Raw genomic sequence first — 12,003 nt, forward strand, 5'->3', positions numbered from 1 at the left:
GGGCTCGCGGGGAGGTAGAGTTCCATCATGATAATCGTTTTGTGGAATGTTCGGGGGGTGGGCTCCAAGCAAAAAAGGAGACTTATTAAGGAGTCCTGCAGCAAACATAATCCTCAGATTCTCTGCCTTCAGGAAACCAAAGTGAAGAAGTCAGATGATTGTCTGATGAAATCGATCTGAAAGGCTTCAGACGTAAATTGGGTGGAAAAGGGTGCTTCGAGCAGCTCTGGGGGCATCTTGATCACGTGGAGGGCAGCTTTCTGGACTCTCCGAAGCAGCTCTGTTGGGAAATACTCCGTCAGAGCTACCTTGAGAAGCAATGCAATGGCGGCGGATTTCCTCATCTGTTCAGTCTATGGGCCTAACAACAATGGCTGCAGGGAAGACTTTTGGAAAGAACTATCCTCTGTGACTCAAAGTTTCAGTGGGCCTATTTGTTTTGCTGGAGACTTCAATTGCATCAGATTCGCGGCGGAAAAATCGTCTGGTACCAAATCCAAACCCCACATGACTGCTTTCTCCGACTGGATCAACAACAACTGTCTGGTAGACCTCCCCCTTATAGGCTCTGGTTACACCTGGACGAACGGAAGGCTCGCCCCCATCCTATCCAGGCTTGGATTGATTTATTGTTTCTCCCGAATGGCTGGATCGCCTGCCTTCCTCCTCTCAGTCAGTCCTTCCTAGGACTACTTCTGACCACTGGCCCATCATCTTATCTGCTGAGGAGGAAGATTGGGGTCCTAAGCCTTTCCGTTTTGATATTTCCTGGCTTCATGTTGCAGATTTCAAGGTGAAGGTGTCTGAGTGGTAGAAAGAGTTGCACATAAAAGACTTTGCGGACTACAGAATTCATTCCAAACTAAAATTGTTGAAAGAAAAAATCAAGCAGTGGGTTAACATGGAGAGGCGGCGCTCGGAAGAAGAGACTAACTCGATCCTGCTGGAGATCCAAAAGATGGATGTTCAAGCCGAATCCTTCCCAATGTCGAAAGATAGCCTAGTAAGAAGAATTCAACTCATTTAAGCCCTCCCAGCTAAAGTCCTACAACAAGAAACGTCGTGGAAGCAAAAGGCTCAAGCAAAGTGGATTAAAGAAGGGGATAGGAACACGAGATACTTTCGCAGCATTGCTAGTATGCATGCCAGGTTTAACCGCATCAACAATATGGTTATTAATGGAGATCGGATAGAGGACAAAGACACAATCACAAATGAAGCTATATCTTTCTTCCACACCTGCTGCAAAAAGATGACTGGTCTAGACCTTGGCTGGATAATCTTCCTCTCCAAAGTTTGAGTGCTGAGGAAGCTAACTCCCTGGAAATAAGCTTCACTATGGATGAAGTAATGAAAGCGGTCATGGATCTAGGCGGAGACAAGGCTCCCAGGCCTGATGGCTACCCTATTCTTTTCTTTCAAGTATTCTGGGATTTGCTCAAGGATGAAGTGGAGTTTTTCAACGAATTTCAGGCCAGAGGAAGACTATCGAAAAGCATCGAAGCGACTTTCTTGGCCTTGATCCCAAAGTTCCCAGGAGCATCAGAGTTCAGGGAATTCAGACCTATAAGTCTCATTGGAAGCCTGTACAAGATCTTGGCCAAGGTGCTAGCCAATCGTCTGTAGAAAGTGATAGGATCGATTATAGCCCCCAATCAATGTGCCTTCATCCCAGGCAGACAGATCATCGACGGAGCCCTCATTGCAAACGAATGCCTCGATTCCTGCCACCGATCAAAGAAGAAATTTATTTTTTGTAATCTGGACATGTAGAAGGCATACGATCATGTTGAATGGGAAGTCCTTGTGTATCTGATGACTCGCATGGACTTCGGTCTAAAATGGAGAAGATGGATTCAAGAATGCATCAGTTCGACCCATTTTTCTGTGCTTTTAAATGGAGTCCCAAAAGGTTTCTTTAAAAGTTCGTGGGGCCTTAGACAAGGAGATCCTTTATCCCCTTTCCTTTTTTTGATCATCGGTGAGGTTCTCTCTGCGATGCTGCACAAAGGTCAGATGGAAGGAATTCTCAGCGGAGTTCAAATGAAAGGCATTCAAGCTCCTCTTTCCCACGTTCAATTTGCGGACGACATCCTGATTTTTTCTGAAGCAAATGCAGATTATGAGGCTAACTTGCGGACTGCGATCAGATGCTTTGAAGCAGCTATAGGCCTCAGGGTGAATACGCACAAATCCAGAATTTTTGGGATCAACATGGATCCCCATGAGATCAATAGCCTAGCAGAATTGCTAGGGTGTTCATCCGGATCGTTCCCGACATCCTTTGTCAGCCTCCCTTTGTGTGTTGGTAAACCAAAGAATCATCAATGGGATAGCGTCATTCAGAGATTCCATCATCATCTGGCCAGTTGGAAAACTCGATATCTGTCCAGTGGGGGCCGTCTCACGCTAATCAAAGCAGCTCTATCCAATCTGCCCGCTTATTTCATGTTAGTTTTTCAATGTCCAGCTATTGTTCTCAAATCCATAGATGTTCTTAGACGTAAATTCCTATAGCAGGAAGGGAAGAGAAAGAGAAATTCCCCCTCATGAAATGGAAGCAGGTATGCACGCAGATTGAAGATGAATCAGGCTCTTTTAGGGAAGTGGATATGGAGGCTTGGCATCGAAAAGGAATGCCTGTGGAATAAAATTATCAAGGGTAAATATGGGAGGTCTACGGGAGGATGGTGGACGAGTGAATCTTCTTTACATAGGGCCTCTTCAATCTGCAAAGGTATCTGCCGTATGAAAGTAGTAGTGCAGGGTACTGGTTTTGAAGTGGGAAGGGGAGACTCTATCTGTTTCTGGACAGACATTTGGGTAGGAGATTCCACGCTCCGGATTGCAACGCAGAAAAACAGTTTCATATCTGACAATTACTCAACGGAAGCGAACGACACGATCTGGAATATTCAAAGTAGATGAAACCTAGAGGACTAGGAAATTATCGATCTAGCGGACCTCCTGGAATGCATCCATCATATTCACCCTATTCAGTCTCGGGAAGATACCATCGTTTGGAAAGCAGAAAAATCATCTCTCTTCTCCATGAAGTCTCTCTTCAAGCTTCTCTCCAACACTAGCGGTGTGTCCTCCCCTCAGCGCCCTCATTCTTTCTGGAAATACGACATTCTTCCAAAGGTACAGGTGTTTGGGTGGCTGGCCGGAAATAATAGGATTCTCACAATGGATAACCTCCAGAAAAGAGGAATAATTCTCCCTAATGTTTGTATTTGTTGCCTTGCTGCAGAAGAAACGGTGAATCATCTTCTAATTCATTGTCCATATACTTATTCCATCTGGGCAGACATCCTCCTCTGTTTCAAGGTCTATTGGTGCTTTCCTAAAGATGTGGACATTCTCCTTAAGGCGTGGCATGGCGTAGGAACAGGAAAACAATCTACCCGGGTCTGGCGCATGGCAATATTGGCTACTTGGTGGGCCGTTTGGCTTGAGAGGAACAATAGATGCTTTCAAAACAAAGCACGACCTCCCCACCTTCTGTCTTCCCTGATTAAGTGCATGATCACAGAATGGGTTTCCCATATGGATGGGATCAATGTAGATTTTCTTTCCTTTAAGGATTAATGGTTTTTTGCTCCCTCAGCAGATTCCGTTCCTCCTCTGTATTTTTTTGCTCTTTAATACTAGTCATCTTTCAAAAAAAAAAAAGGAAGTAGGTAAAGTAAATCATAATCATTACATTTTCACATTATAAAACTATAAGTTTTACGGTGATTTCTAGGTGAAACAAATAATGTAGCAAAATCATCATTGCAGTCAAATGTAAGTGATCAGTTATGTCACCACGTAATTACAAGAGTAAATAATCATTACCCATTTACAGTCATTTACCGTTGTAATTGGAAAATCAAACAGGCCATTAATGCAACATGCTAGAACTGACATAGGAAAGATAGTTGTAATAAAAATAGAAATGTATAGCTATGCAACACTATTAATAAAATTAATTGCAATTAGTTGATGCTGTCCCTTGGCTGCAGATTCAAATACTTGTTGAGAAATATAGGAGCATCAATTGAAATCCAGACAGACAGCCTGCAAGTTTAGCTATACTCCACACACAGAGAAAGGAGTTCACATAGCTATAATGCATAAAACTTCAAACACAGAACATAGCATCAGCTGGTTAATTAGTGAACCGGAGTAGAGAAAAATGGGACTGGTGAGCATGAGGTGTATCCTAATCCGTATTTATTCTAACATTGGTTTCAATTGTATTTTCTTGTTAAATCCTTTTTAAGCATTAATGTTCTTTTTCCACCAAAAAGACTATCAGACAATGCAAGCAATAGCATGCATTAATTAACAAAATTTTAGGGGAAATAAAACAGAATTCATGGTAATGGAGACAGACAATTAGAAATGCACAAGAGGATAACTGGGAACAATAGAGTCAAGAGTCAATCAATATAACTTAACTAATAAGGCAAAAATGGCTTCCAAATGACTAACCTCATTTACAATTCCATCACCCCCAACACATATAATTCCTGCATGAAAATTAAAGAAAAACAAAGATAAGAATTGGTGCATTGGAAAAGCAAAAGTAACATACTTGGAAGCATGACTGAGTACTACCATCTGGGCATGTACTGAAATCAACATTAGAAGCAAGGCTTTTTGCATGACCAGCAGATGTTGTTTTAACTACTTCCATCTTGAACCCTGCAAGCTGTCACCAATTTGCAATTTTGACATAAACATACAGCACTTGACTGAGTGCAACTGAACAAACATTGACTCCCAACACATAACAAATTTATTACTATGACTGGGACTGGTTGTAGTGCATTAACATAGACAGATGCCTTGTACTTTTCATCAATTTTAATACAAACCACATATAGCATTCATGTCTCCATAGAACCAATATTAAGTTGTTCCATTAGTGCAGATCCAGGTTCCAAACATTGAATTTGTCAATGAGTTGCCAGCATTCTAGCATTTCTACAGCACCTAAGTATACATGTCTGCAGAGGAGAATTTGCATATGCAAATGATTTACACAGTTTATGTATTTTACTATGCATCCATTTGCAAATTAATGGTGTTTATTATATAAATCTTTTACCATGTTCATTATTTTGGAATATTTTTCCTTTCGAAGTCATTTTCCCATATTTGTTTACACTAACCCAGCGGGTGAAAATCCATCTCAGAAAGTCAGACCCAGCAACAATTGTTAGAATTGCTCAATTCCACCCCGAAAGGGGAGAATACATACCATCCCCAATTTATTCCAGCTCCATAATCAATACTGAAGTCGATCATGTGTCTTCCACCTTTGATTACCCATCACTGTCAAAAATCACTTTGATCAGATGACCCTAACCATCTAATCTATGGCTTGGGGAATGGACGATCCATACGGGCATACTAGACAAGGCGCAACCATTGATGTCTCTCCATCATGTAACCCACCTTTTGAGTGCCCATCCCTATCAAAAATCAGTTTGATTGGATGATCCTAACCATCGGATCAATGACGTGGAGAATGGACAGTCCATACTGATTATACTGTAAGTGTCTGATTACTGATCTAACTGTCCACCATGTGTAGGCCACCTTCGATTACCCATCCTTCTCAAAAACCACTCTGATTTGATCATCATAATCATCTGATTAACAGCTGGAGACCGGACTGTCCAGATTGATTATACTAGAAAGGTTTGATCATTAATATGGACCGTCTATTATGGGCGTCACACCTTTGATGGCAATCTTTGTCAAACATTACCCTGACAGGATGATCCTAACCATCTGATCAATGGCTTGGAGAATGGATGGTCCATATTGATTATATTAAATCTATGATTACTGATCTGGACCATCTATCATGCTTGGTACACCATTTACTGGCCATCCCCGTGAAAAATCGCATTGATAAGATGATCCTAATCCTCTGATTAATGGTCTAAATAAACATTCAATTCAAAAGATGCGGTTTAATTGGTGTATTTCTTATGCTGTACGAACAAAACGTGTACTATAAAAAAAATTATACTTTCCGCGTATGATATGGGTATTTATGATCCAACCAGTTTTTTATGTTTAAAATGCCCTTCAACTTACATACTAAATGTTTAGACGCTGCTTTTTTCCCCTCCTTTTTAAAGATGCTCTTTTCTCTTTTTCGTTTCTTTTTTTCTTTTTTCTTTTTGGTTAGGTTCAAATTTGCTTCTTCATCTTTACCTATTAAAACATCATAATCATAATCTCCAATTCTCCCACTACGAAACCCTAAAAATAACCCATAGCTGAATTTTTAATCTCTAACATTTCAAGTAAAACTGTATTATAAAATATCTCCAATACTATCGAAATATCTCTGATATTATCGTTATCTCTAGCTTGGCGATACCGATAACACTGGCAGCGATATCAATAACACCAGCAGTATTAGAAATTCCAGACATCAACAATGTATCGCTAAGCATCGCGAACGTATCGATATCACCAATATTTTCAATTGGGTAAATTATAGGCATCGCTTGTATTGCTGATGTATCGATGTCACCAATGTATCGCCAATATTTTCGACTATGTAATGAAGCTTGTATCACAAGTGTATCGGCGATATTTCAATAATATCACCTTTGTAGAGATATCATAGAAAGTTTGTTTATTAAAAAATAAAAAATCTGTTTCAATTTTTTTTATGAGCACATTGTTGTATGCAGTTTTCAATTTGTCATTGCTAATATTGATAATATCTCAATATTATCGTTATCGCAACATGCTCGATATCAAGACCACAATCTTTCATTTCCTTTCTAGTTGTTGATGATTTCTTAGCAAAATATTGTGAGTTGTTGATATTCTGCAATATCAATGGATGTTTGGATAGTTAGATGGGATCGATGGGATGGTTAGACTGTTTCTTACGACGACTCATGCTTTTAAGCCCGCATTAAATGGAAACTTATTGTATATACATTCTTTTTGCAAATTTTTTATTTCTAAATATACAAATATGTGTATTTTAGCATCTCATGAAGTTTCACTAAAAATCCTGCCATTTTCCCATGTTTTCCCATATTTCTGCTTATCAGCGATATTATCGGCGATATCGATATTGTTTCCATATCCCTGGCCAACAAAACTTGTAGCGATACGCCGATACCGATACTTCGAACACTACCCACTGTTTTCAATTTTTTAGGATTTCCATTTTCATGGCCAAATTTTTAATCATATTTTCACTGTTTAAACCTTATCCCAACAGGAATATCCTGTCAGCAAATAACAGAAACAAAACTGGCTAAATTATTCAAAGTTTAAATATTAAGTTCAACAAGAATATTAATATTTGGAGTTTATATTGGCCATGTCAATAGAGCAGAAGGGATGCTGTCTAATAAAACCACGTTGCTTTTTACGTAACAGGAATTGATGAAAGTTAAACCACGTGATTACTAAATATTCAAAAGAAAAGGTGTGTGATCACCAGTATTGCTTGCAACAAAATGCACAGAGATAAGTCGATGCCAAAAAATAAAAAATAAAAAATCCAACCAACTTATTACTCATCAAAAAGAATCTTAGTAACTTAATCATCAAACTGCAGGAAATGTAAAGGAGCACAGCAGCAATAAACAGTAAAAGTAATTTTATGGCCCCAAGAGTCTAGGAATTACAAGATTCATGAACACAAGTGGCAGCCAAAGAAGAAGATTCATGCCATTATGAACTAGACAAAACAATGAAGAACTATAAGTTGTGTCTATATCGGTGCAGGTCTCTATAGAGAGTTAAGGGGGATGTACTTTTATGTGTCCTTTTGTGTGTGTGTGTGTCACAGTGTTTGGTGCTCCTGTGGACTACCTTATTGTAACTCTAGTATTATAAGAAAAGAGTGTGTGTGGGGTTGGGAGCCCTAAAACAACCACGTATTATTCTCCAAACCTCTCTCTCTCTCTCTCTTCCATTCCTTTTATCTCCTTCCTCAAATCTCCACTCCTTAGCTTGGTATCAAAGCCTAGGGATCTCACATTGATCGGAGCTACAGGGACATACTGACATCAGCAACCGTGCGGCTGATGTCAACAAGTGTACATGTTGTGACTATGCGTGGAAATATGTCCCGTATAGTCTAGTGACTATTCTTATTCTCTATGAGTATCTTGTTGATCCATATTACTGTTTGTGAACCATATGGATGATAAAATCTCTTCCGGATCCAGTGTGGGGTCTTTGTACTCGCACCCCTTGTTGATTACAACTATCAAGTTGGATGGTAATAATTATTTACAATGTGCTCAATGCGTGAAATTATTTTTGGAAGGAAGAGATAGACTTAACTACATATTAGATGATGCTATAGACCCTGCAAATGGACATAACAAAACTGGACCAAGGAGAACTAGACTTAACTACATATTAGATGATGCTCCAGACCCTACAAATGGACATAACAAAACCTGGACCAAGGAGAACTACCAAGTCATAGCTTGGTTGCTAAACAATATGGATCCGTCTGTCAATAACTCTGTTATGTTTCCATCTTCTGCCAAAAGAGAGAGAGAGAGAGAGAGAGAGAGAGAGAGAGAGATATGGAATACCTTCTTTGACATGCATTTAGAAGCAAGGAATGTATCAAGAATTTTTAAGTTGATTTCAAATATCGGCAGGTTCCAACAAGATTCTCGGTCCCTAAAGGAGCACTTCTCTATGACAGTTTAGAGTCCTTTTGAAAAAGTCTGCCTTTCTTCATTGACAATTGCCCATTATATAGGTAGATTACAAGCTATTTAGGGAAGAAATACAAGCTGATCTTCAGCCCCTACCATATATACATCTATCTAAATATACTGTACAGCTAATATATCCTAATTAAGGAAGGAATAAATCTGTATAACTGTCATATCAGTCAAAGCTGTAGATATTAGCTGTAAATCTGCTATTAGCTGTAAATCTGCTGTAGATATTAGCTGTAAATCTGCTGTAAATCTGTAAATCTGCAAAGCTGTAAATCTGTAAATCTGTAAATCTGTAAAGCTGTAAATCTGTAAAGCTGTAAATCTGCTGTGTAGATTGATATTTCCTTTGACATCCCCCCTCAAATTGATGCTGGTAAATCGACAAGCATCAATTTGCTAACGAGAAAATGATGGCGCTGACGTGGCATGGATTTTGTGAAGATATCGGCGATCTGCAAAGTTGTGGAGATATGTGGAAGAGTGATGACTTGATGATCATAGGCTTCCCTGATTGAGTGACAGTCAACCTCGATGTGCTTGGTGCGTTCGTGATAGACTGGGTTTGCGGCAATTTGGATGGCACTAGTGTTGTCAGCATGGAGTGGAGTAGGATGTACGGGAATGAAACTGAGCTCTGTGAGGAGACCACGCAGCCAAATGATCTCGGAGCATGCTGCAGACATGGCTCGGTACTCGGCCTCAGTAGATGATTTGGAGACGTGGTCCTGCTTCTTGCATTTCCAAGAGATAAGGGCATCACCAAGAAATATACACCAGCCGGTAGTAGATTTCCTGGTGTCTGGGCAGCCAGCCCAGTCAGCGTCACTATAGGCTTGTAGCTGAAGTGAAGAACCGGAAGGGAAGAATAAGCCATGAGTAGGTGTCCCAAGAATGTAGCGAATTATGCGGCGGACTGCAGATAGATGGAGATGCCTCGGTGCTTGCATGAATTTGCTGACGGTATGAACAGCATAAGAGATGTCTGGTCGGGTAATGGTTAGATAGATAAGACTACCAACCAACTTCCGATAGGTAGTAGGATCCTCAAGAAGCTCCCCTTCGTTACGTCGATATTTCACATTAAGTTCCATGGGGGTGTCAACCGAAGTAGCGTTGGTGAGACCGGCTAGCTGAACCAGATCTTGACTATACTTGTGCTGATGCAAGAGGAGACCGTGCGGCCGATGATGCACCTCTAAACCCAAGAAATAGGTGAGCTGGCCAAGATCTTTCATGTGAAATGTAGAATTCAACAAAGTCTGAACCGCAGAGATTGCCTCCAAGTCAGAGCCAGTGATGACGATATCGTCCACATAAACAAGGAGGACGACGATACCTGTGGATGTCCTTTGTAGAAAAAGAGAGGAGTCATACTGACTTTGAGTGAAAGAAAAACTAAGCAAAGTGGATCGAAACTTCTCAAACCATACTCTTGGTGCCTGCTTCAAACCATACAAAGAACGTTTCAGTTTGCAAACATCAGTAGGTGAGGAAGTGGGCATACCAGAGGGAAGTTTCAAGTAAACGTCTTCCTTGAGATCACCGTGGAGAAATGCGTTCTTAACATCCATTTGATGTAAGGGCCAGGATTGGGATGCAGCAAGAGCGAGTATAGTTCGGACAGTGGCCATTTTGGCGACCAGTGCAAAGACCATATTCTTGTTTGTTGCCAAGTGCCACTAACCGAGCTTTGTAACAATCTATGGACCCATCGGAATTAAGCTTGATAGAAAACACGAACTTACTGCCAAGGGGTTTCACGGAGGAGGGACATGGAACAACATCCCATGTTTGGTTTTCTTCAAGTGCGAGAAGTTCGGTTTCAATTGCTTTTCGCCAACACTCATGCTCCATTGCCTGTTTATAAGATGAAGGAAGAGAAATAGATGACAAAGTGGCTGTGAAGGATGAAGGAGAAGAGAAACCAAACCTATCTGGGGGTCTACGAACCCGAGTACTGAGTCGGAGAGAGGGAGGTGCAGGTGCTGAAACAGGAGCAGCAGTCGGGGAAGAAGCTTGAGGGGGCTCAGGAGGTGCTGAAGGTTGGTGGTTAGTGGCGGTGGAGCGTCGTCGATACACTAGGAGAGGTTTAGACGGGACTGGATCTGCAAGAGAGTTAGGAAACATAGGCAAAACAGAAAATGAAGGAGAAACATGATCCTGATGGGTAGAAAAGAAATATTGATTTTCGAAAAAAACCACATTTCTAGAAACTCGAATGCGACACAGATTTGGATCATAGCAAAGAAAACCTTTCTACTGTACTGAATATCCTAGAAAAGCACATTTAATTGACTGAGCCGTAAGTTTTGTGCGTTCATGTGCAGGAAGATGAACATAACAGACACAACCAAAGGTACGAAGGTTAGAATAAGTTGGAGGGTGACCAAATAACCTGGTGAAAGGTGAGTCATGGTTCAATGTGGGAGAAGGCAATCTGTTAATGAGATGAACAGCAGTGGAAAGAGCTTCACACCAAAATCGAGAGGGCGTGGAAGATTCTAACAGAAGAGTGCGAACCACATCAAGAAGGTGACGGTTCTTCCTTTCAGCCACTCCATTTTGTTGAGGTGTCGAAGGGCAAGACCGTTGAGAGATGATGCCATGATTCTGTAGGAAGTCCTGAAACAAATGAGACATATACTCACCCCCATTGTCAGAACGAAGGATTTTGACATGGGCCGAAAATTGTGTCTGAATATATGCATGAAAAATCTTAAAAACAGAAAATACTTCGTCTTTGGAATGAAGGAAATAAATCCATGTGAAACGACTATAGTCGTCAATAAAAGTGACAAAGTATTTGTAATTAGCATGCGAAGTGACTGGTGCCATACCCCACACATCACTATGTATCAGATCGAAAGGTTTGACAACATGCGGTGTGTGAAAAGGAAAGGGTAGAGTTTTACTTTTGCCAAGTCTGCAAGAATTGCAATCAAACTGAACAACACTAAGAGATGGTGTTTCATTATTCCCAAGAAAACCAGATTTCAATAAAGCATGAAGTACATTAGAGTTTGGATGTCCGAGACGTTTATGCCACGCTCGGTAATCAACATGAGCAGAATTACAAGCGACAAAAGGCAAAGAAAAAGAAGACAAAGGAAATTGAAGAGGAAAAAGACGTCCCACTTTAGGCCCCCTCGCGATCATCCGCCCTGACTGTTGATCCTGCACAACACAACCAGATTTAGAAAACTCTACTTTACAATCATTATCAACTAACTGACCGACAGACACAAGATTGGTGGTAAGACCGGGAGATACGAAGACA

At 40.6% G+C, this 12,003-nt stretch overlaps 1 protein-coding gene across 2 annotated transcripts in view; it reads right to left on the reverse strand.

Moving 5' to 3' along the window:
• The window catches only part of LOC131232510 (sphingoid long-chain bases kinase 1-like), a 51,232-nt gene that overhangs the window by 14,590 nt on the left and 24,639 nt on the right, over nt 1–12,003 (reverse strand). For both annotated transcript variants that reach the window (XM_058228789.1, XM_058228790.1), the window contains exons 4-5: nt 4,606–4,699; nt 4,480–4,517 (exon numbers count right to left, since the gene is read on the reverse strand). In XM_058228789.1, the coding sequence (XP_058084772.1) occupies nt 4,480–4,517; nt 4,606–4,699 (132 nt within the window). The remainder of the gene's footprint in view (nt 1–4,479; nt 4,518–4,605; nt 4,700–12,003) is intronic.

The sequence above is a fragment of the Magnolia sinica genome, chromosome 18 (assembly GCF_029962835.1).
Source record: "Magnolia sinica isolate HGM2019 chromosome 18, MsV1, whole genome shotgun sequence".
Taxonomy (NCBI): domain Eukaryota; kingdom Viridiplantae; phylum Streptophyta; class Magnoliopsida; order Magnoliales; family Magnoliaceae; genus Magnolia; species Magnolia sinica.